At 36.9% G+C, this 25,940-nt stretch overlaps 1 protein-coding gene across 1 annotated transcript in view; it reads right to left on the reverse strand.

Annotated features, from left to right (window-relative positions):
- The window catches only part of LOC145227640 (dynein axonemal heavy chain 3-like), a 133,745-nt gene extending 111,699 nt beyond the window's left edge, over positions 1-22,046 (reverse strand). Inside the window, exons 1-27 of the mRNA XM_080092520.1 lie at positions 21,865-22,046; positions 21,234-21,421; positions 20,628-20,821; positions 18,199-18,400; positions 16,517-16,706; positions 13,288-13,398; positions 12,585-12,723; positions 12,382-12,486; positions 11,980-12,110; positions 11,446-11,644; positions 10,779-10,900; positions 10,633-10,714; positions 10,040-10,132; positions 9,757-9,917; positions 9,398-9,605; positions 8,890-9,023; positions 8,587-8,787; positions 7,921-8,116; positions 7,330-7,524; positions 5,601-5,789; positions 4,956-5,084; positions 3,674-3,874; positions 2,939-3,064; positions 2,414-2,586; positions 1,838-2,066; positions 1,238-1,390; positions 320-461 (exon numbers count right to left, since the gene is read on the reverse strand). Of these exons, the coding sequence (XP_079948646.1) occupies positions 320-461; positions 1,238-1,390; positions 1,838-2,066; positions 2,414-2,586; positions 2,939-3,064; positions 3,674-3,874; positions 4,956-5,084; positions 5,601-5,789; positions 7,330-7,524; positions 7,921-8,116; positions 8,587-8,787; positions 8,890-9,023; positions 9,398-9,605; positions 9,757-9,917; positions 10,040-10,132; positions 10,633-10,714; positions 10,779-10,900; positions 11,446-11,644; positions 11,980-12,110; positions 12,382-12,486; positions 12,585-12,723; positions 13,288-13,398; positions 16,517-16,706; positions 18,199-18,400; positions 20,628-20,821; positions 21,234-21,421; positions 21,865-21,974 (4,303 nt within the window). The 5' untranslated portion in view covers positions 21,975-22,046. The remainder of the gene's footprint in view (positions 1-319; positions 462-1,237; positions 1,391-1,837; positions 2,067-2,413; positions 2,587-2,938; positions 3,065-3,673; positions 3,875-4,955; positions 5,085-5,600; positions 5,790-7,329; positions 7,525-7,920; positions 8,117-8,586; positions 8,788-8,889; positions 9,024-9,397; positions 9,606-9,756; positions 9,918-10,039; positions 10,133-10,632; positions 10,715-10,778; positions 10,901-11,445; positions 11,645-11,979; positions 12,111-12,381; positions 12,487-12,584; positions 12,724-13,287; positions 13,399-16,516; positions 16,707-18,198; positions 18,401-20,627; positions 20,822-21,233; positions 21,422-21,864) is intronic.
- Between the last annotated feature and the right edge of the window lie 3,894 nt (positions 22,047-25,940).

Here is a 25,940-nt window from a genome sequence, read left to right on the forward strand (position 1 = left end):
TTTTATTCCACCCAAATACTAGTAAGCGGTTTTTAATACACAATTGAACTGGCGAGAACTTCCACAGCAATTTCTTCGTCTTTAAAGTCAACAAAGCCCTGATAAATAGGACCGGATTTCCAGAAGAGATGTTCAGTAAAACAGTAAAGTTTATTTTTTGCTGTTTTGTACTATAAAGCAAACAAACCTTTGACGTTTAATGTGACTGCTTACTATAAATCGCAATATGGCGCCAATTTGGTGGCGAAAAGATATTTATTAAAGGGTTAAGAATTTGGCCGACTAACATATGGTAACGTTAAATATAAAATCAACCTACCATGAACGTCAATCGTAACAAGCGCACCAAGCGTCACTCGGTTCATTTTGCTTAATTTGCCACGAACCAGTTGAATGATGTCATCAATATGACGATGGCAGACCTCCAGATAGTTTTGAAGGCCACCCTCTTCCGGGATTGCCTGTAGAAAACAAATTCCATCGCAAATAAGAAAGTAAAATTTTACAATCCATAATTCTTCTAACCAATCGTGTTATTTCGTTACAAACACCCAAAAAAAACTGAAAATCTGTGTTGTGCACTTGGTTTCAGAGGTATAGCCTAGCTGTAAATGTGTTTAGCTAAGAATCAAAAATATGGAAACAACAACAAACAAAATTATAGGAACCACTGTACCTCGAAGTGTAAGAAGACTAATAACTTTTTTTCTGAAATGTAATTCTTCATTTGTGGACGTTTTTTGTATGACTGCATTGTATGGTGCTGGCTAAAACTGGTCTAGCGACTCACTTCAAAGAGTCTACTTTCTTACCTGCTTTTAAACCTCAAATAAATTAAAACTGTTTTATATTCTTAGGCTATAGTGTTGGCCGTGTAGATAGTGGGTTGAGCAAGTAATGGCTTCTTTCACTGTGGGAATTTCGACTCACACAGGAAAAGAAAGCCATAAAGAGCTCGGACACCCAATGTCACATAACCTAAGCTGTATTGCGGCTTTGCGCATGAATATACGTTTTTTCATTCTGCTCATCCTATACTACCTTTGGTATGCAAATGATTTAAGTTGAAATAAACTATTTCTAAATTAAAGACGGTTTGTGTTAAAAATGTGTCACCTTAATTTTAAAAACTTTTAGAAAAGACTGTTTTAAACAAAATTGTAAAAGACTTTTTAAATCACAAACATAAAAAATAAACAAAAAAGCAAAACCAGTTTCATTAATAAAAACCACTTACCTGTGTCACCTCGGCCGTCCAGTAAATACTGCTGGTTGCCAATACGACCTGTCCAGGCCAACTAAGACACCAATTCTTGAATGGTATTTGTGGATAAGATTCGACTGCGTGTTGCATAGCTTCGCGAATACTGATCTTCATGTCTTGTTCAACCTTAGCAAAAATAATTCGACGTTATTTTCAAAGGGTCTGCGGAAACAATTTCCGTATTATAGGGGACGTGTGAAAAACAGATTGAATCCACCATTTTGCCTAAAGTTCGTGGTGCAGCATTAACTATTTACAAAAAATCAATAGGTTTTCAAAAGACGGGAAAATAGCTCTATTCTGTAGGGTTTTTTTACTTTTCAGTTGTCCCGTTATTATTTACTTATAGCAAGCCCATTAATTTGGCTTGTTAACATACAAAAAAATATATTTAAGAAGTAAAAAATGGATGTAAGAGATGATTGAACCACCTACAGTGTATGACGTCATTACTGTGTGAAAACCAAAAATCTCACACAGGAATGAAAAAGCCATTTGCTGTAAGGTGGCATTAATTCTATGAAATCGACTTAACAGATAATTTTTTATCTTATACTTATAATCATTTATTACCTCATACAACCATTTTTCGACCAGTCCTCTTGAGTCAGCCGGTTTGATGACGTCAGTCAGGTCAACAATTTCGTCTTCGGCTGATTGCATAGCAACTATCTGTTTGTCCTCGGTGAATACAAGTCGAGCGATGCCCTCGAAGCATTTCTTGAGATGAGGTTGTACGCGCAACGGGTCTTTTGTTTCAGACAGAATTTCAAGTAGCTCGTCATTTGAAAGGAAAAAGAACCTGAAAGTTTTATGAAGAAAAAATAGAAGCACTTGTCAGGACTGAGACAACATATAATTGTACAACGTGTACCACACTTTCAACTTAGTTTTTTACAATGAATTACGTTTAAAAATGTCAAAACAATATTTTTCTTTTTTTCGTTTTTGACGCAGAATTTATAAATAAGTAAAATTGTACTCAAGTCTTTTTAATACCTGATACCTATAGGTAAGATTGTCAACAAATTTTGGTCAACAGAATTTTGATGGCTTTACAAAAAACATGGGATTAACTAAAAGATCGAATTTCAGAAATTCCGTGGCTGTTCAAAATATAAAAATAGAACGCTAACTTTATTACCGTACCTTGGAAAATATATTCGTTTCTTTTCAAGGTAATCATTCAGACCCTTTTGTATGTTTTCCAGCAAGGCTTGCGACTGTTGAAGTTTCTCCAGCATTGAAGGTTGCGACAAAACAACCATTGCTTTTGTGTCCTCTGCTGCTCTCTTCATTATTGCCTTGTAGTGTGAGTCGACCTAAACCAAAATCGCAAAAGATTACAATTTTATTTACATAATCGTTTTACCAATCAGATCAAGATTTTTTGCAGTAAGCGCCGAACATTATTATGGTAAAATTACCTTACAGAGCGGCTTAAATACCGTTTCAGTTTTGGTAAGTTAAATCAGCTTGAAGCGGCGGGATTCGAATCTACAAACGAAAGTTCATTTTGCCATTTTTTTATTTTGATAAACAAACACCCATGGCAACAAGTGAAACCTTTCGATTGATATTTGTATTACTTTAAATGTTATTTAATATGTATCAAATACTTTGGCAAGTTGTTTTGCCATGTTTAAATTGTATAATAAAAGTTTGTTACAATACCTGGGTAAACATTTTTCCCTCTACAGGTATTTGATTTCGAATATCTTCTGATCCGAATATCGGTTCTAAATACATCCATGCAGCTTGAACCACTAACCAGCTGTCGATGATGTCTCTGGCTCGTTGCTGTAAACAATTGAAAATGAGTAGATTAATTTTCTTTTTCGGTGCATTTTCCGTCAATGCGCTATCCAAATAACATTTGTTTTAAGTCAAATGAGCAACATTTGTATTTACGTACATACTAAATTTATAGTTTGATTTTCCCCTGTAGGGTTGCAAAATAAGGACTAAACGTAATATTTAGCAGCTTAAACAAAATACGCTTTTTAAAAATAAATGTTAATAAAAGCTATTATAAAACTTAAGTTGCGAAAGTAAGCAAGCTTATTTAAATTTTTAATTTATCTTTGACTTTAGAAAAAACTTCGTTTAAATTAATAAATGGCTATGACTAATTTACATCACTTAACAAAGTTATTTTCCGCCAAATGAACACTGTATAAAAGGATTATATAATAGGGTAAGTTAAAAACCCCAAGCTATTTGCATTAACGTTAGGCGTTTGAGGAAAACTCGTTTATATTCATGGAATGTCCAAAGAACATTAAGTTTTCGTGTAACATTTCACTTGCATTTTAAGTATTAAACAAGTCTTATCAACCCATAAGTTGTTGGGTTTAAATTGTATCAATAATGGTCCAAACCTACAAAATAAAATAAAAACCCGTTTACCAGTTTATTTTCCCAGTCGTCAATTTCGCCCACAAACGGCTGAATAAACGGCGATCCCTTCATAGTGTGAGTCTTCACCACGTGATCATCTAACAACATCTGAATATCGTCCACGGCTGAAAGAATCTTTAAATCCGTGTCTCGGTACGGAACAAGAGCAAAATTGACGCTCTCCCAGTCTGTCTTCATTTTAATCAAAGCCTGAATGACAAAAAGTTGTTAAATGGTTAATTTAAAGTTTACATGTATCCGCAAGCGTTTTCAAATTTTGTTTTTGCTTGCAAGTCAGCGCGCAAGATGGCACCGATGCCGCAGGAGCAGTGCAAAGACGTTCAAGGTACGTTAAGGAACTTGCGGCCTTACGTGAGAGCCCAGAGCCAGTGCTCATTGCTGCGCCAGACATCAGAGGTTCGATACTTGTAAATTTATTTGTTATTGTTGCTGTCTGCAGATATGGATACGATTATCCTAATGAGATTTAATTTTAAAGTTGGCTAAACTAAAGAAACATTATTTTGACACGAAAACGGATGGTGCGTATTGCGGCTTGTGTGAAAAACGTTATTTCTCCTTATATGCTTAATACTGGGATTAAAAGCGTGTTAAAGAATATTTTAGATTAAAATTTTCGACGATGCTTTAAAAATTACATAAGGATTTTTTGACGTTTTGACGTAACTTAGTTTTTTTACTTGTGACGTTTTAGGATTATAGTGACACTTTTGCTAAAAATAACAACCTCAAAGATATATTTGGCAACTGCCACAACATCCAATTAAGTAACGCAATTAAACAAAAACGAGTCTCAGATTAATTTGCGGATTTGCGGATTTTGTGAATTTTTCAGAATTGCGCTTTATTTAGATACGACGTGACGTCATCGTAAGTGCTTGTCGCCAATACGATAAAACTGCTTTCGCTACGCACGTTTTAAATCATAAAACCTACTTTCAATCAAGATTGCAACAACAAGGTCCTAAAAATTGCCATCATAGAATCAAAAACATTAAATTCCGATAAAACAATAAACATTTCTCTAAAAATAAGTTTTTTGCTGTATTTGAAATCTACCATACAATGTCTGTAGGTCAAAGATGGTTATACATAGTTAATATGTATTTTAAGTGTGTCTGTTTTCCGACAAGGATTAAGGCTTATAAATGTCACAAATGGTTTTGAATTTGCCTTAATTTGAAATAAATTCAAATCTGTCAATCAAACGAGCATTACATTAAGCCGCTGTATAAGTAGCGAAAGACCAGGAGCAGTGACAGTGTGGTACCTTCTCGAGGGCATATTCCTTCCTTGCTTGGTTGCTGATCATTGTCAAATCTCCGAGGTGTTTTTCCAGTTTTCGTCCTAGGACTTCGCTCAACGGCGTGTCCTCTCCTGGTGTGATAGAAAATCCAACCTGGCATAAAACATTGTATTGCATTATCTGTAAAAAACTACCTAAAACTGCATTTTACCAACATATAATACATCAACGGACCATCAACGTTTTACTTGAAAGGAGATTTCAATAATAAGAAAAGAATTACTACGTATCAACGGACCATATACGATTGAAACTTGCAGTTAGGCATTTTTTACGTTTTTTATCATTACACTAAAATAACTGCGTACAGGCCAATCAGTTGTTGACAAATTTTTATAATAAACCTTTATCACATCACAAAAACCCGACTAAGAGTTTAAAGCAACCCAAAATATATGGTTTACTGAGTTGAGTTGTATCATAACGATACGCAGAAAAGGCAAGATTTAGGCAAGACCTAACGTCGCCAAATGGTCAAGTTGCATTGTTGTTTTTCCAGTTCGTTGATCCGGAAAAGACAGTGATCTAACTGTAGTATTCAGTTAATATCACTCAATCTCGTATGTTTATTTATTTCCAACGAATTTCTCAAAGTTTATTCAATGTTACCTTTTCCGACATGAGATCCCAGTGCCTCTGTTTGATACCGGGGTTGCAGAGTGCATTGATGAGCGGCATATTAATGCGGAATTTTTCCAGCTTATTTTTGATCGTGGCGGCAGCTTTGAGAGGTCCCATGAGATCAGGATGCTGGAAGCGCTTCGTGAGTTTGTAACTTGTTTTCCACAGTTCTTGAACCTTGTGCAAAAAATGTGCGTTAGGTTTGCTTTGTGACAACGTCGTTCCGGTTATGCCGCAAAATATTCAATTAAAGCTGTATTGCACAACCTTTAGTTTAAAGTGTTTTTGCATCACATGCTTTATTTCATTGTCGGTCGTCAGTGAGCATATACAGAGCCCAAATAAAAGTTTGGAAGCTGGACGCATGCGTAAAACCTGTATTTATATCAGGGGCGGGCAACTTCTCCATTCGGCGGGCCTGATATGGGAAAATGAAGTACTTGGCGGGCCGGATTCCTGAATCGATACATTAATCGCGTATTTATCCAGTGATTTAAAACGGATTTTTGACCACCTAACCAGGGTTGGGGAACCTTTTTGTTTATAAAGGCTACCAAACGATTTATCGACACTCGTGTAGGCCGCATAGACTATTTCCCAGGCCAAGGACAGTGATGTTCAAACTTTTTGACTTACAGAATGGTCGTTTTGCTATTTCCTCGTAGTTTGTAGGACTTACGGTCCAAGCTAATTAAAATTCCTCACTACATTTTCATCTTCACTACAACATTCAGGATTTATTTAACCTAGAAATTGCTGAACCTGGAGTTTTTGGTAGTCCTATGGAAATCGCTTTATATACCACTATGGGACCATGGGTCTTGTTTGAAAACCGCTGCCCTGGAACTAATCAAAAAATAATCTGCAATAAAATCAAAAATACGTTTCTGTCTATTTTTTTCAGCGCCTGGTGCAGTCGGTTATATCAACATCCTAAAAATGTATTTTGCCATCGAAGGTCGCACTTAGTGCCCTAAAAGGCCGCATGTGGCCTTGAGGCCGCAGGTTCCCCACCCCTGAACTAGGCTATACGTGTGGAAACAAAGGAAACCGTTAAAGTAGGACACACACAAGGTTGGTAGTTATGTCGTAACAATGGACGTATGGTGCAATGGTAACAACGGCAGGAATTTTTTTTTGCTATTGGGTGCGTTACTGTCCGTTACAATTGTAATTTGACGTAGTAAGCAAGTAATGGGGGATTGCGGCAGACTGTGGCCGCGGGCCACATTATCATGTAAGACCGGAAACTGTCCGCGGGCCGCTCAAAATCCCGTCGCGGGCCGGATCCGGCCCGCGGGCCGTATGTTGCCCACCCCTGATTTATATGGACCAAATAAGCGCTTTCAAATCATTTCTGCAGCAAAATATTCACTAAAGGCATCTTATATACGCGACAATGCACCTATATTAAAACACGTAATAGTGGCTTTTGTTCAAGCCTGCAGTTCGTGCCCTATAACCTTGAGACAAATTTACGTAACAGAGACTAAGCAAGATTTCATAGACAAAGCAAAAGCAAGATTAACAGCGGTTTATGTGTATACACATATATGTTGTCTTAGGAGAGAAGTGCGAACTTGCCCCAATAATATTTGTATTTGAAATCATATGTACGCTATTCTTTTCCTTTTCCCCTCTTTTTATTGTGCGTTACAAAATTTTTGCAAGGTTTCAGCAAAAATGTTAAGAATAATTAACAATTTTAAAATCTTACCACTTCTTCGACAACTTCTGCATTAACTTGAAGCAATGGTCCGTTCATCCATTTGTCGTAGTTACGGTTAAACGCCACCACATTTCTCCACAGTCGTTCGAATGGTTCCTTCTTCACTATCAGCTCCTGAATTTGAGGATAGGGACTCACGTGACCCACGTCAAGTAAGATTTGTTCCCGGTTAATTTGTTGTTTCTGTCAAAAAAAGTTCTTTTTGAAAAGTCGATTGAATGGATTTTGAAATACGCGTAGAAATCGCAAATTACAAGTACACACAGCCAAATATAGAAAAAAGTGCATTGAATACAGTTTGCTGTCATATTGCAAACATTTGAGAACTGACAAAAGATTTACTAGCCGAAGCCTAACTTAAAGTGTCACTAGCTGAGCGGACAAGTTATGAGAGTAAATTAAATTTCGAAATTAAGTTTGTATGAAGTACAAAAAATATAAATTGTGGCAGCACCGTATCCAAAGTCTGCTCTACCATCAAAACTCGTAACACAACAGAAGTATATTTTAGACAGTGGAAACTTGACTTAAAAATCGTTTAGGCATCTTTTCGCTGCAGCCAATAACTTTGACCCTGACCTCCTCCGTAAACCCATTGATTCTGGCTTGAATATCTTCCAGGGCATCGAGGTATCTCTGAGCTTCAGCCATTCTCTCCTTCTTCTGAAACTCCTTTACACGATCCGCAACATCCAGAAGTCTCTTTTCCAGATCTGCTTGCCACATCCGGAGTTTGCTCACTTTGACATCGTGCTCCTTCTGCAGCCGTTGTTCACTGTAACAACGAGAAACAAACATTTTAACCCAAACTTTTACGCAATAAATAGTTTACATATTCAAGATCAGCTATTATAACTGTCGACATATAACAAAATTTCGAAGAATAAACTTTAACTTCTACGTTAATTCATTTAAATTCTGCAGCATGTCACTATTACGATCAGTTTTCAAGAGATGAGATTCTGTTCATTTGAGGACAATTTGTAAAAATCTATAACTGTCTTTGCACCAATTTGTATTCACCAACACATTTTTGCAGACTTTATACAATCAGCATCATTTTTGTCGCATTTTTACCAACTTTCAGGCCTGGTTCGGGCTTTTGTTCAAACATATCGGGTTTAGGGCGGTATAGGTTCGGCCCAAATTTCAGGCCATCTTACAACTTTGATTTCCACATACTACTAAAACCCCTAAGTTTATTGAACCAAATAACTAGAGACTAGTAAAGGTTGCATAAATTGCCTGTTTCTAATGATTGGGATGATCCTGTCAGGCCATGAGAAAGTGTTATCGTTGAGAAGAACATCATCCTTGCACAAGTAAGCGTAGTCCATGAGAAAGAGAAGGTTGCTTGCTGCTATTTCAAGTTGATCTTTCAGCTTGAGAAGCTCGCAGGATGCAAGACCGTCCACATATTCTTGCAATTCCACAAGTCCATTCGTGCTAAAAATAAACATGAAGGAAAGTTTTGTTGTTAATGTCCGCTTTGTAATTTCTATGTAGATATTTGTTCATTGTTTTGACGTTTTTTTAAATGAGCTCTACCTCTGCACATGTGACGTGATGCGCTTCACTATGTCGTCATAGGTAGTGCAGATTGCGCGATTAAAGCGACGAGAGATTTCGATCACGTTGTCGATCATCATCTTTTGCAAGTGAGCGCTGCGATCCAATAACCACTTAAACAAAAGCAAACAGTAAATACCTAAATTATTTGTATTAAAACGTAAAACGATTACTTGTAGCAAGCTAGTTCTGGAACAAAAAGTTGAAACTAAAAAGCATTGTATATGCATTTCAAGGTAAAGTTCCCCCGCCATTTCTATACCATAACAAAACACACAGTTAGAGCAGGGCAAAAGATTGAAACGCCACTAAATCCATAAACCGGTTTTCCCCGAACATTTTTTTATACAGTTTTAAATCAGTAATTTTGCTGTTATTTTGACGTCTTTGTGAGTTGGTTGGATCAATAAACGTGAGCTTGTATGATCTTACATTTAATTGAAATTATATAGAATAATTTATTTACACTAAACCAAAGAAGTTTTACCTGATTCAGTTCTTCACAATCGAGGAGAAACAGATGCATCGGGACATGGACTGATAAACTTCCAATGCTTTTTGACATCGACTTAAGCTTCTCTAATTCTTTGACGTAACTGCGAAGTGGGGGTTCTCTGTCGATAAAATGCGCCACCTTGCGATCGGTGTTGCCGTTCAGCAGATGGGCGTAGTCGGGTTCGTACACTGAACGATATCTGTGAAGGAATTTTGAATATAGTGATGAAACAGACCAATCAAAACCAAATAAAAAAACTTGACTATCAGTTTTCCAGGTAGAACATTATTTTAGTGCATTAAATCCTAGGAATCACTGCTATTAAATGCAAATGAAGCAAAAAAGGTCACCTTGTCGGGCCGTGACTGTTGCATAGGATCACAGCACTAATGCGTTGTTTAGCAACCACCACAATTTCGTCCTCCACTTGCACAGCTGAGAGATAGGTAGTGTCCAAATTTTCAACCGCTTGAAATAAGAAATGCTCGACTCGTGGCAACCGTTGAACACTCTAAATTCGAAAGTCACGAATTAAGAAATCAATATTCGCTATGGCAAAAAATGATATTGCAAAATTATTCAAAGAAACATCAATTGAAAAACGTTGCTCGGAAGAAAATAAATGTAACTTACCGTAACCATGGCATCAATAACATCGTGCAAAGTGCTGATCAATTTATCAAATGTCGGTTCAAAGGTCGTGGCGGTTTTATTTATTTCTGGCCTCTGCAAAAAATCGGTAACAAACATTGATTTCTAAAGATCAACGTTGCAGAGCTGATTGCGTACGACAATATATAGCCAAGTTTGAGCGATGGTAAGCTTTACATTCAATCAACTATTTTTAAGGATAAAGATTTGAAAAGTGCTACGTTTAAGCAAATTATATTATCTGATATGTGTGATATACTGGCTATATATCCGATTAATTTTACTGCGCCACATAAAATGTCAGTATTAACAGTTTAAGTTTTACATATGTCAAATAGTTTTGTATTGAGTGTTGGTTGAAAAAACGTTTTTAACAAGTATTGGCGTGTCTTTCAGTAATTGCAGAGATGTTGATGAGGCATCCCAACTACACTGCATTATCAGCTGCAGTGATGAGACATTATATAGGTCGAAACAGTGAGCTCTCTCTGTAGCTTACTTATCATGCAATGGCTCTATGCCTATATGTGAAGAAAAATGCTTTTGAACATTACCATTATTTTATGGCACCTTACCATAAAAAAATTGATTGGGTGTGGTTTTGTTGGAAGTTGCAATCCACTCTCCTGGTAAGATCCTTCGTACTTATTTCCATGTCTTTTAACACAAAACGATATGTTAAAAAACATTTCGAGATGGTCACATTAAACGACATTTATACCTATAGAGTTCCAGTAAGTGAATGATGTCATGGATAGATTTTCGCACAAGATCCCGAATCAGGTTGGACATGAGCGTTGCTAGGCAACCAAAGAAGTGGTCCATGCCTTCCATTCTGGCAAGCTGCATAAAAAGGAACATCAGATCATCACAATATTTCAGTGATTTTTAGTAACTTTATCATAGGGTTATTATGTATTGGAATGTTAATAACACGGTACGAATTTTGTTCAACCACTAAAAGTACCAAAGTGGGCCTAAAAACGTTTATTTCGAATTTGGTCTTAATTTGTCTTTTATTGTAAAATTCAATTCAAGTGCAATTAAATATTGGAATGTTAATAAGACACTAAAGGATAGAAAGTGAGTCAAAAACGTCTTTTGTGGATTTGTTTTTAAGTTGTTCACCATTTTATTGTAAAATTTGATTGCAGTTTAACGCAATTTTGCATAAGTTAAGTACTGACAACAACATTAACAATTTCAGATAAGTTACATAATGGGTATGTAAGCGAAAGGTCCAATGTATATCTCTCTCTTTATCGCGGAAACGAACAGAAGCGCAGAAGTACAAGTGTAAAATCGCACTGACATTCAGGTAACCCAAACACATATGTTGATTGCCCAATATTCACAATCATATCCCTTGAGTCTCATAAATAATTCACCTCGTCTCGCTGCTCAACAGAAGCTTCCACATTTTCTTTCTGACGTCGTACAGTCTCGGCGCAGTCTTCGATCCAACGTGACGTCAGGTGCTCCGCCGCTGCTCTACTTGAGCGCGCCACTTCGATGAGCATGTCTTCGACCGTTAGAGGCATGAGAGAGTAGATGTAAGGAATGTCGATGAGTCGAAAATCAGAGTATCTAAGAATCAGAGTTAGGTCAAATTGGGCAAATATGGAAAATATAATGATTTTTAATGATCAAAACAGAACAGAAACGACAATAAAAGCTGCATGAATTCGAGAAAGGAAAAAAAAAACTAATAAAACACTGTGGATTCTGTTTAGGTTTTAACCGAAAATCCTCAAACAGTCTAGGTTTAGTAAAATTTGACCTAATATTTCAGTGAATTGTTGAAAACCTAATTCTTGCTAGCACCCCATTTAGACGCTAATGCACAAAACGCCTTAAACAAGCCGTCAAAATATATTTGGGTAATATGCTTCGAAATTAACAACGATGTCAAATTTTCTTACCCTGTTTCCCAGGATTGTAAGATCTCAGCATTAACAGGGTGGTTAATAAAGAGATTAATTCTTATCTTTTCCCTCGCTTGTTTTAACGACTCGTACCAAGGGTAGCGCCACCTTCCGGCCGAATTTGATACCTTAAACAATAAATAATGTAATAAAGTTCTGTTTCATGATCATAAAGTATCGAGGGGTATTTTTTATTTTTTACACAAGAGAATGTCACGTTTTTCCATTGATGACGCCAACAGTATTATCGAAACGGTTAAATAATGAATTGTCTTTTTTACAATTCAATGACCGCCATGTTCTGGACAAAAGCTTCTTGTTTCATAGTTTCATCAGAACGTTTAACTGAACAAAATTTCAAGCAACATTGTTAACCTAGCAGTTGCAATGGGCTCATACCTTTCTTGGAACAATTACGCCAAGTCGTTCCTGCTCAGTATCATCAAGTAGAATATAATCGAACACGGCCTTTTTAAGACTTTCTGTATGAAGCAGAGCAACCTCCTGTTGGGAAAATGGGTACTTAAAAGATAAACTAGCTTAATTTATAAAAGTTTGCTTCTCTCACAACTAACATGAAATACAGTAGGTTGTCAACTTACATTAATTAACTCGGACAATAGCTCCGGCCACTCCATGCGCAGTTTAGGAAGCACCAACTCCAATGAGCGCTCCTGCCATTCCGAAGGCAACTTTGAAATCATAGAGTTGTCGATAGAATTTTCCATGACTTTGTAATATCTAAATATATACTTGTTAAATAATTGCAGATTTTACACTGAATTTGGGTTTTCGAATATTTTTAGGGAAAATAACTTTGTTTCACTTGTTGCAAATTCAGCATGAATCATAAATACGCTCAAATTTGCTTGGTATAAATGCAAATTAAGTTCATTTTAAACAACCTGCTAATATGTAGCAACAGCTTTAAGCAGAGACATGCCTTGCTATTCAAGCATAAGTTCGCAGACTCAAATGAGAGTCAGTAAAAGGCTTTCGCAAGTTTGTAAATACCTCAAAAAGTATAACTATTTTTATTACTTTACATTCTGCTAAGTTAGCGGATAGTAGTGCCAAACTTAAACTGGTGCGAGACCAAAATTGGCAGGAGAATACTTTCCCTTTGGTTCCATCTGTTTCGGATTTATTTTAACCGCTTACGAACTTGGTAAAAAATTTGAACAAAGCTTTGGGTATTGAATGTGACTGTCTAAAAATTGCGACATGAAGGGTGCATTTAAAAGAGGGAAACTTGAGTGAGCGCGTTTGCTACATGCTAAAACAAGAGAATTGAAATTTACATACCTTGGAAGGTAATCCACGTCCGGAGTAGCAGGTCTGGACAAACCGTGTGTTGAGAAAGTATATGGTGGAAACACAACGTCCAACACGGCCTGCGTAGCCTCGTCGTGAGTTCTGTAACAAATAAAATTGCAATAAAATTAAGTGGATTTCAATTCAAGTTTAATGCGAGCGTATGAAACGTTTCAAGTTATCTGATTTAATTTTACAAAACCTCCTCAAACGAGGTCATGAACCTTTACTAAATTTGCAATGACTTATTTTGCCCAACATTTATTCAGTAAAATAATAGCACCTTGCAAGAGGTGCCCCTTTGTTGCTTAATTTTTTATTTCGTGCACTAAACAATGCTTAATTTGAACTTATGTTCTGTGCAATTTCAAATCCCTTTTTCAGATACAAACTGCATGACGGTTCACCAACGTATATATTTAAAAAAAGAATCCAAACGTTCAATGTACAAATCACAGACCACACAGAACTTATCTACTTTGCTCTTCCTGGGTTGATTTGAACATAAACAACACCTGATTTTTTTAAATAACAGTTTTTTGAGCGACTCTTATATTTCGACATAGTTTACAGTCTCGCTGTTGGTATAGCAATAGTTCACCCAACATGAGCTAAGCTAAAACTGACACAAATCGACTAAACGCAGGTTTGAAAAAACACAGATTTGTTCGGCAAAACGGATTGAACTTGCAACTCTAACTGATCTTTAAGTCGCAGTGTCTTTAGCATTTCGGCCGTTGCGTAACGCCTTTTATCCCAGCAACGACGCTCGACTCGAAAATCGCGTGTCAAACGCTGTAAACCAAAAGAAGCAAGACTTGCTTGCCGTCAAAGCGAGTTTAGACCCAAGGCAGCATGATAAAGGTTGGCACGCCCCGAAAATTTTACGCATTCCACACGACCCGGTTGAATTTTTCTTAACGTGATTTGCAAAAGGCCGCGTCCGATGTCATACTGGTTAACAGAAACCCGTAAACAGATTTCTACCTTCATCGAGACGCTATTTTCGGCTAGCGTTCGCCCGGTCACGCCTTATTCAATAAAAAAAACAGTCATCCAACGTCAGAAACATTAAACAGAACAACATTACATTCGCTTAGTCGGATAAAATGTTATACGCGTTAACACATACCTCTAAATAGGACAGCGGTTCTCAAACTGCATGGGGTCCGCGGTCCTTTCGGGGTCCGCCACGCGATTTCAGGGAGACCGCGAGGATGTATTTCTGCAATCTTATTTAATATCAGATCTTGCAAGTGTATTAGCTAAAATTAGTCTGACAAATGAGTTTTCTGTGACAAGAAGTGGTCCATTGCTTCATTTTTAAGTATCAAAGGGAGGCGGTTGTTCGCGCACTATCTTTATATTGATCTAGTCTTGTGTGTGACGCAATAAATTGCCTTTGAAACATTCCCACGCAAAGTGATCTTACAAAACTAAACTAATTCATTTAGTTGTTGTGGGATTGCTTTCAAAAGAACTAAATTAACTGCTAGTTTGGTAACTGGACAGTTTTATTTGGTTAAGGTATTTTAAATTGTATGAATATATATAGCTTGGACCGCAAGTGCTCGAAAAAATTGTGAAGGGATCGTTATGACAAAAGATAAAAATTTTGAGCACCGCTAAAATAGGAGGTAAGCAGCCTTTATCACTGATGGGTCATGGGTCATACTTTCGTTGAACAAATGTTGATTAGAGCACAATACACGCTTTAAATGAGTAAAACACTACCAGTAAATGAGTATTTTGGTCGCAATGATGAAAATAGCATTGGACACACTGATCTTGTCAGAAACAAAATTAGAATCTGACTCAAATATTGGGAAATACTTCAATTAAAATCCCAAAGACCCCGGCTGGCCGTAGTACCTTTATTTTTAGGTTGCACATACTCTACAAGTTTAAAAACACCAAAGAGTTTGTACATAGTTAAGCTATTTCTTTGCACATGATTAAACAATCTTTGTTGAATTTCATTAGTGCAAAATGATCCCGCTACGTTGAAAGTCCGTGCCTTATGTACCAACGTCTACAGCTGAATAAATAGACTAATAAATGTTGCGAAGCTTTCGCAAACAAACCGAAGTAACATACGTTAGTAGCTTCGAAAGTGTAAGACATGAAAGCGATAAATGCCACAAAATTATGACCATAAGTATCAAATAGCCATGCAAAACACTTTGGCTCAAACATTAAACAGCAACTATGCCCAGAACACTGCTCTTCAAATTCAAAATTAAACTAGAGATTTGCCACAGAACTACAGTGTACCGAGTCGTCAACTGGTAATCTTTTACAAGGTTGATACCTTTTAAATTCTATTTGAATCACGTTTTTAGGTTTTCTTAGTAGAGTATTACTGACCGATATTTCTTCAATTGTGGTTACAAATATTGCTATTTATACGACCAACGATACAGACTGTGACGTAACTTTCCTGTTGGTAAAAACAAATAAAGTCGTTTTATCAGGTCACGTAAACTTCGTTCCGGTCGTATTAAAACCTTTGCACCACCGATTTATCAAAGAATATTGTTGACGTTAATCGAAAAAGACCCGTTCTAAAACGGGCATATCTTTATTATTGATGTATTGTATTTTGTACCGCTAATATTTGAACACTAAATTAAAACTGGAGTGGTGTGTAAACATTATGAAGTCCCCTAGTATAACCGGTAGACAAAATGAAAGCGAAAATTTGAACAGGTCATTCTTACCATAAAACTTGTATCTTATCTGTCAATCAGTGTAACATTATTGTCATTATGATTTGAGTCACTGCTTGTGAAAAACATGGCTTGATTTGAATCATAAGCTGATGTGTAGCATTATGTCAAGTATAAGCAAATTGCTAAGAATAATCAACTTTAATTTCAAGTACTAAGGTACGTACTCTCGGTTTATGACTATCTGGATTTGAACACTGTCAACCAAAGACCTTTTGAAGGTGTTAAATCGAATTAAAACTTAACAAGCGCAAATAACAAACAAAAACTAATAAAAAACAAACAGATTATGCCTTTATGCATCTTTCTTCGACCAAAAAAAAAAAATTACGACAAAACAAAGTAAGTTTATGTTAGAAAATCTTACAATGCCAGTAACGCTGTAATTTCATACAGTTGTACTCATTGAATTCGGTGTAAAACATCTAACATAAAACGTTTTCCAAAATACATTCCAAAATCATCAAACGATTTGTTAGATTTAACTCTACCTTAAGCCTGTATCGTCGTCGCTGTCACGTGACTGAATGCTTTCGTCATCGTCGTCATCGCTTTCTATACTGCCCTCTTGTGGCGAGTCAGCGATACGACTTTCAGTTCCCAGACCGCTGGTAGAGGAAGCCAGGTCAAAATGGGCAACTGCGGCGTCTGGTGTGCAACTTACGACACGATTTGACGCAACTGGAAAATAAACCGTAAATTTGTATTTTATAAACGACGGGCAGTAAATAAGGAATATAAAATTATTCAATAGGTAAAAATATTCAATTTAGTTGTAGTTGTAGCGAGGTATTTAAATTTAGTAACCTGATTTATTTTAAATGTGTTAAATACATTTTACATGCTTTTATACAATATCAGATATTTTAAATAATGCAGAACACACTGTGTTTCCAACTTCTAATACAACTTCTACGACACACATTTACCAGATTTTCTTACTAATCCAACTGATTTGCACTCCTAATATAATACCTTAATTTCATAGTCAGGTATGCATGATAACTTTTAAACTTGTGTGTGTCATTTATTTATTTATTCTTTAATAGGTGTCAGATACTTGAATGCACTATGCCTGCAATAAGTCCGCCGTCAAGCTGCCTGTTTTATGACACAATTTGTTAAACTGCGGCACAAAACAAGCCGAGTATAAAGTAGCCGAATCAACATACCGTAAAACTTGTCGCCTTTTTTAATAAAAAGGAATTCACGTAGCAAGGCCTTGCAAACAAACGCAATAAATTTTAAGCGTATTGCAAAAAATGCTGAAGTTAAATACACTAAAAATTAATTCATGCGCGAGTAATTGAATGATACGCGAAGGTCAACATTGCTCACGGACATGACAAAAATCAATACATTTGACGCACGTACACCGCCGTCATTTTGTACGTGGCACACATGCTTGTGGTGACAGTTTGGGTAAGGGTTTAGTTAAAGAAGAGCGCTATTTTTTACATTTCACCTTTTTAACAACAATCCAGTGATTTCTGGCAATATTATAACCCGATTTTTATTTGTAATTAAAGCTAGTGTCCCTCCAAACGAACAAAATTTAGTGTGTTGCAAGTATGTTAGTGTGCAGTAAGCTTTCAAATATTGAGAACCGCTGCCCCATTCAATACTAGTTTTTACATGCCCGTCATTTTTAAAACTTTAAAGATTCTTAAGATGGTAAAACCTTTTGTTACACTGGAAAGAACAAATATACTGTAGGGCCTACTGGGTTTCACTGGGGAATCTGGGGGGCAATCAAAATGTAAAATAGTTATTTAAAAGTTTAAATCATTTGCCATTTGCTGCTGATTAACATTTTGAAGGCATGTATGTAACATGGTCGCCGCTGAGATTAGGACACCATCAAATATTGAACCCTTTGACAATTAAGCCCCAATACTTATACGGTCGATCAACGTTGCTCATAGGTTCGGCTTTGGTTTCATAACACCTTTAACAAGTCTGACAATCAGTTATACATTTCCTGTGCAGTTAGCCCATTTAGTTTACAAAGATCGAACTACATTCATCACATCCCTGACTTTTAATGGTTTTAGCTACCGTTGGCAACGTAATGTTGTTCATCATTCTGTACTACATCCCAACTTTGCCTTACTTGAGAAATTAAATTTTTGAACAAAGAGCGCAATTTTTGCGAATACAACTAGTAAGCAACCTGGCGTAAACTCTTCGTCGGCCATTTCCGTCCATGTACTGGTTCCTTCATTTTCACGTTGTCGTCTCTGTTCATGTCGAAGTTTGGAATTCGTCGACGAAGCACTTTGATACGACTTGGTTATTTCTCTCGTCACGTGATACATCGCGGTCGATTGTGACGTCAGACCGGGCAATCGGGATTTCCCCTCGCCCTGCCATCCCTGTATTTAAAAAAAATTGCTTTAAATTTAAGTTTGATTTTCACCTGGATGAGAACGATGTGTCGAGAAAATATAGTACGATTTCACTTTAAGAAACTAGAGCAATTAGTGTGTTTGAACATCTTTGTCGGTGCGACTAGGGCAATTGCTGTCAAATGACTCTATTTCAAAAACACCTACAAAAGCTACTTATTGTGGGGTTGCCATACGTCAGGATTTCCCTTGACATGTCAGGGAATTTAGTGTTTAAATCTGCGTCAGGGAGAAACGTTAAAATGTACTCACAAGTCCGGAATTTAAGAAAATATACATATACAAATGAAATTAATGTACCAGCAGAGATACTGATGATGGCATGAGCATTTGCCGAAACGTTTGAACAATAAAGCATGTCGCTTTTAACGTCTAATTGGGCCGTTATTTTCACCATTAAACTTATGAACAGATCCGTATATAGTGTTCCAGCAGAGATAGTTTCTAGTAGTTGGCTACAACGTACAAGGTTACTGTTTCGTTTTGCAGTGTGAGTGCTCTCGTAACAATACATGTTTGTTACTAGTTGTCTAACAATTAAATAAAGAAATAAAAACACGCCTCTGGAGAAAACACAGCATTCAATGCTAAGTGGTAACGTGGGAAGTTTCATTTGCTTTCACTGCTGAAGAAAATGTTTTGCTGAGTGTACCTAATATGCAAGAAACTACCGGTAACAACAAAAAGTCGAGAAAAAAGGTTAACACAACTGAGATAAATTTGTCAGGGATTGTGTATCATCAAATATGGTAACCCTAACTTATTGCTACAAAAGGTATCGACGTGACAGCAATTTGTGAAACCTTGTTTGCAGTTGAATGCAAAGTCATGTCAGTCGTCCTAATTTGCAACACTCAAACGAAAAACAGTTTTCAAGGTACCACCCTATGTTCGATTGCTTGGTGGTTCGAATCGTATATCGGTCTTCTTTTAAGTTTTTGACGAAACCAACATTGTATTTACGTTTCAAATCACTACTTCTTAGACTTTTGTAATCATTTTGCACAACGGTCATCCAACATTAGACTTGGACAACAGATTCTAAAAAACGTTAAAAAGTTTAGCTTCCTAAATCCCAGTTTTAAGTTGAGCGGTATGGGCTACCACCAAAGACAGAGTTTTCGTGGTCCGGCGACCAACCTAATGGTACCGGCGACCAACCGTGAGGAACCACCGGTTTAAAGAACTGAATGTCATTAAACCTTAAATACAAAATAACTAACCATAAAATAGCAAAGACGAAAGTAAAACACGCATGCCTCGTGTCATGTCATTGCACGCAAAACCAAATGGCGGCATAAAATGAGCATGCATGCCGCCATTCAGTAAATCTCAACACAGGCGTAATGCGTAAGCTACCGACACAGGGTGGTGTGAATTATTCATAACCTTGTTCGTGGCAAGCCCACCCCCCTTCTCGCTGTTGACCGAAACGGCTAAATATTTTAACTACTCTACATCTTTCGGCGCGTTTACGGATCTTTCGTGTAACTATGTGAAAATTTAGTGGGGTATCGCAGAGCATCGATTATTACTGTGTGAAAGGTCACTAACTAGATTAGCCATGCAAGAGTTGAAAAGCGTTGGTGGTTCTTGTTAAAAATATACACAAAGAATCATTACAAAATGTGTGCAATACAAATGTAAACATGTTAAATTGTTGCGTGATCAACGTGCAATTTTGTCTCCGATTTTTACAGTGATTTCAATTGATCAAACTAAACTGTCATGACGATAATAAGCGTTCTTTTACAAGCGTCAATATTGGAACAATTTGTGCTTTCCTAAAGCTGCTAAGCTTTGTATCATGTAAAAAACTTGAGCCTATATATGCATAAAACGCGAATGGTTTTGTTTTAAGTACCATACTATAATAAAAACTACTGAAAAGATTACAATGATCTTTCATAGTTTACTATAGTAAAGTTTACTATACTATGGTAATATAACACCAAATACCGATTTTAAAAACAGCATACAAGTGGAAAACATGATCAATGGCACTAAACACATATACATAATAAATCTGAATTCAAAAAGTGCAACAAAGCAACTTTCTACAGTCATTTTTCTCACATCTAACTACGAAATTTTGGTGCGATATCATACGAAATGAGGATAATATATCGATCACGTGACCTTGTCCATTTTCTAGGCCTCACAACTAAATTAAAAAGATAAAACTTTTCCTCACCTGGTCTAAGTTTTGCGACGAACGAGGTGACGTGGTTGGAATTAGACCGGCACGCGTGCTTGCTGAAGCTTGACGAGCCTTAGTGAATAGGAAAAATCCATGGGACTTCCCCGAAGGTGAATCCTCGCCTCGTTGCTGACGTCTTTTCTCAAAGTCGATTCGCGGCATTTTGGAGCTTTTCGGTGGGGAAACAGCTGCAAAATAAAATAAGTAGAAAAAGATTTAATAACAGCTGAAAACGAACAAAGCTGGTGTGGTGACTTTTTAAGAAGGTGGGAAAATAAACGACTCGAAAAACAACATCGGTAAAAATAAAAGTACATGATACGAAGCTAAGATGAATATATTCATACTTGGATCAGCCCTGAAGCGTCAATGCAGACCAGCGATCACAGCATACTTGTCGATAAATTATAGTACGCCAGGCCTGTTAAAAGCTGATTCGGTATAACGCCTTCAATAGGCATGACGTACTATGATACATAAGAAGAAAGTATAAACTTAATTTTCGTCAAAAATCTCATAACTGCTGATGCCTATTCTGTTACATCAGTAATTTTTACATCAATTTGCTGACAAGTTACGAACAGAATATTACAAATTCACCTGCTGAAACTCTTTCCATTGACTTTGCTGAGGCTCTCTGGGAACTTCTAGCGGGCGGTGAAACATTAAACGCATCTGATTCGACGGAACCGTGTGTAGCCACGTGACTTGCTTGATGTTCGTGTTGTGTGAAAGCAAGTTTACGTCGCATGGTGGCGCTAACCGGTTGTCGATGAGTCGGAGAAGCACTGTTATATATAAGCCCGTTAAAACGTGACAAAAATTTTTGTTGTATTTGAATATTAGTTTTTTTATGAGTTCTATATACCAAAAGATGGCGCCTCCATTACTTGTTTTTCTACATTACTTGATTTCTATCTTGATTATTTGATTTTTATTTTCAAAACTTGATTTTCTAGACTGTTTAGGTTTTGATGTCGTGTTTAGTTCGTTTTGCTCCGATATCTTCTATCATTTATAGTCAAAAAATTATTTAAAACATGAAATGTTTTGGATACGTGTAAACATTTTGCAAAAATACTAGGATTAATTTGTAAAAAAAATGTCCAACTGCACCTTTTACTAAGTTAAATGATGCCAGCGTTTCGGTAACAAGCAACAAAGCAAAAACGACGTTTTTAGATTCAAAAATCACATGTTTTAAATGACATTAAATATTCAAGATGCTTACGTGTATTGAGAGCCTGTAGAATATGGTGGGACAGTTTGAACCGACTGTTGATGCTGAGGACTCCATGTGGCAGCATTGTGAAGTTTCATCTGGGCAGTTGTTAAAGGCATGACACGTTTTGCTGAACCACGTGGTCCAGTGCCGCTCTGTGATTGGCTGTGACGTGTGCTGGCAGATTTGTAACGCTCTGCGCCTGATTTAGTGTCGTGGAAACGGTTGCCTGGCAACATAAACGTAAAACTTTCCATGATTTGTGTCTGCTGGCATTAATAAGCAAATAATAATGTAATTCCAATCTTAACATATTAACCGTTTCCCCGTTAAATTTAACTTTCAAAGTCAAATTGTCATACAAGTGTATTATTCGCTTATTGGACTTTAAAGCTACGTGAAAAAGCTTTTATCATAACTTTAGAATAACTGCGTTATAAATACCAAATGACTGACCCGCCAGACGATTTCTTTCGTATACAATGGAAGCAGAGAGATCTCGGGCATTCGGACTGTAGTTGTTTCCAATTGAATCACTAAGATACAACAAGTGAATAGAAATATATAGTCACACTGTCTCATTTAAGCATACAACTTACGCAGTCTTATTTGGTTTTTTACTTTTCTCGGAGTTATCTCAAAGAAACGAACTTCGTCCAATTACAACATATAAAAACGACTTTATTAGAAACACTTTCATATGACCAAAATATTGTGGTTCTCATAATTGCATGATATCAATACGCAACTTTGAGAAGTTAAGTTACATCGGCTAATTGGCTTACAACACACCAAGCCATAATGGTCCAAAATCTATCCGTTCTACAAAATACTTAAGAAGAGCGGCAAACGATCAGCGTCAGTGATGTTGACTAGTTTGTATAAGTAAAGTCAGATCCGTCAGTTACCACCCTGTTACACAGGCTGATTCCTATATCGTCAGCTTGGACATTACTCATATAATCTAACTGTTATATCTTTTTACCGTTTTTCTTTTTACGACTTTTTTAAAAAGCTAACTTTAGTTGTTGTCAGTTTAACTAAGAAACATTTTAAGTTTCAAGCCATGTTGAACTATACATATGGCCTGCAAACGCTCTTCAGAGACGTACTTTCAGGCTGTTCGACTGGACAAACTAGTCACAAGACGACAACAAAGTAGTTTGACCACAGATAAGGTTTGTATGCCCCAAAAGATCCAACGCTAGTCCAGAGGCACTTACCTGACTAAGCGGTAATGCTTTTCTTCTTTAATTGGAACAGCGGTAGTGCGGGGCCCCCTTTGAAGAACCTTTGGCCTCTCGCTAAATGCTGGCTAAAAAAAGGACAATGCACGATTACAAAATGCCAAATGTCACATGCCCTGAAAACCTTTGCTAAAAAGGCCAACTATTTTTGAGATCAACAACAGGTGTTGAGGAAATGTATTTATGTTTTAAAGCGTTGCTGTTTCAGATTCATATTTAAAAATGTATTTATGGGTGGTACGAACCTTTTTAAGCATTTATTCGCTGTTAGGAATAAAAAATGCAATATTTGTTTTGAGTCTATATCAGAGCTAATTTATTGTACTTATTGGACTAGCATTGACAACACGATTTTAAAACGAGGTTTCTATTGAGCAAGTGTGCATACAGACACGCATCATTATTAAGTTGAACAGAAAGCGTTGGAAGTTTGTTCGAAAAAGCAATTGATCAGTTGCTAGTTTCTTGCAAAAACCTCCATTGCGCCATCAATTTTTGAGTTAATGGAGCCTTTAAAACACCTTTTATCGATCGTATTTCAAAGACTCGCTTTGAGGCAAAAAATACACAACAAGACGCTTTGGCATCAACAAACCTATCTTAATTTCGAATACATAATATCTACAGAATATATTACCTAACGTCCGAATGCAAATAGTGAACGTGGGTTAATACCTGTGGGCGATCTAAAGGTGGCAGATGGCCAATGATGGAGGGCCTCCTCCCCACTTCCATATTTGGCGACCCTATGTCGTGGGGCGTCTGGTGGGAGATCTCCATGGTAACGCTGGGTCATGGAGTTGTGAGGTAGGGTGAAGTAGTGATGTTTAAATTTGTCATGTGCGTTTTTCAGCAGTTTTTAGGTTAACATTATCATCTGCAAAAGCAATTCGTCATTTTCCCATGGTTCGCAAAATGATTTGCAAAAATAAAAATAATCAAATTACAACATATTCAAACAGATCTGTTATGGCATTCAGCTCAACGATGGACTTATTCGATGTATTAAAACGTTATTCCTTTCATAGCAAAATTAACATTTCTAACTCACAAAACAATCTAAAGAATGTATGGTTTCCACTTAACATTGCACATTGGTGCTGTTAAAAATTACATATGTTTGTTGATTTGTTGCTGTCTACTTTGGTTCCATTAAACAGTGTATAGCATTTTGCAGGCATCTTATCTCACTTGCTGACATATAGACCTGGCCCTTTTAGTCTGCTGATGGATTTTTTTTTAAATAGTTAACTTTTTTGAACTGCAATGTTGACAATGCCTTTTAGATTAATGCACGTCAAATACCTCTTTTTTTATGATGCGCACAGAGTGCAAAACGTAAATCTAAAGGTGGGCTAAAAGCTTTGCAAAGTTATTGTCTTTGCGGCCTCTAGCTCAACATGGAAACCGAAATCTACAAATCCTTGCCCCAGTCAATAAAACTGTCGGTTATTTGTCCGGAGACGTACGAGCACCTATCAAAATAGTCTAAACATCAGCAACATATCGTTGTATGACATAATAACAAACGCGACCCCAAATAACTAACGTCGAAAACCGCAGTGTTACCGCACAAACCGTACTCAACTGAAGCAAAGTTTTCACTGCTTGATGCGTTGAAAGCGAGCATAATAGCCAGAGACAAATTCCCATTGAAACATTGTTATCGCCATGGAGCCCACACGTTATTGACTTCGCAAATCGTCAATAGTAAAACCCCAAGATCCCGGACTGAGAGGTAAGGTACGAGGACAATGTCTTTTGTCGGCGAACGATTGTTGGTTTTAGACAAGGTGCGTGATACCAAAGGAGCGTTAGGCATTAATATCCGACAGAATCGGCTAGGGATAAGCCTTGGTCTGAATTCGTCTAGTTTGTAAGACCTAACTACGTGTCCTTTTATTTACAAGCACCATTTAAATGCAGGAAAACTATGTTTCTATTTGTCGGCGTTGCATTTTTGTTACATTTTACCTGTTAATATACTTTGCCGTATTAGAAGCTGAAATTTGTGCTGAAGAACCTTTAAGACCATTTCTGTACCCAGCTGTTAACAACAACAATTCAAATTCATTGCCATATTTATCTTTATAAGAATCAAGCGGATAAATCTGTTCTCCAATGCTATGCTATTTAACTTTTAATGGCGAGTCTACCTACTCTTCACCATAATGCACGACAACAGAACAACAGCTTAGTTGCCTTTTCCATGCAATAACGCATTGAAGATGCGAACATCTTTGCCATAACCTCAGAGCAAACACTTCAGTAAGGCGCATTTTTCATGGCGGTTGCTTGGAGTAATGACGTGCGTGGAATTGGTAAAACAGCGCCGCGGCATAGCAGGTCCGATCCAAGGCACGATTAATACATTTTCGATTACAGCGCTGATCATGTCGGTAAACAGTTGAACCGCTAAGGATCCAATACCGCGACGCACGATGTATTTGCTAGACTAAACGTTTAATATGTGATAAGCTATAGTTGGGCGTTGGGAAACAAACAACCACAAAAAATGCTTGATTTGTTCGTATTTTTGTACAGTACCAATTTAGGCAAGCCATATTTTATTTCCAGCCCCAAAAGAGATAAAATCAAGTCAAGAACATTCTTTCTAAAACGAGCAAAGACAAAAACCGTTTTTCCAACGTTGGAGAATGCTATAGCTCAAGCTCAGAATAGATGAGACGTTTTATGGCAAATATAACAGATTTTCCTGTTCTAAAAAATACAAAACTTATACCACCAAATTTAAACTTAATTTGGAAAAAACTAAAATCCATCGATTGTGACTATTTCTGCAAACGATGTGTTCCACTGATCAGCCACTGTAACTTA

This window comes from Phallusia mammillata, chromosome 5 (assembly GCF_965637545.1).
Source record: "Phallusia mammillata chromosome 5, kaPhaMamm4.hap1.1, whole genome shotgun sequence".
In the NCBI taxonomy this organism is placed as follows: Eukaryota; Metazoa; Chordata; class Ascidiacea; order Phlebobranchia; family Ascidiidae; genus Phallusia; species Phallusia mammillata.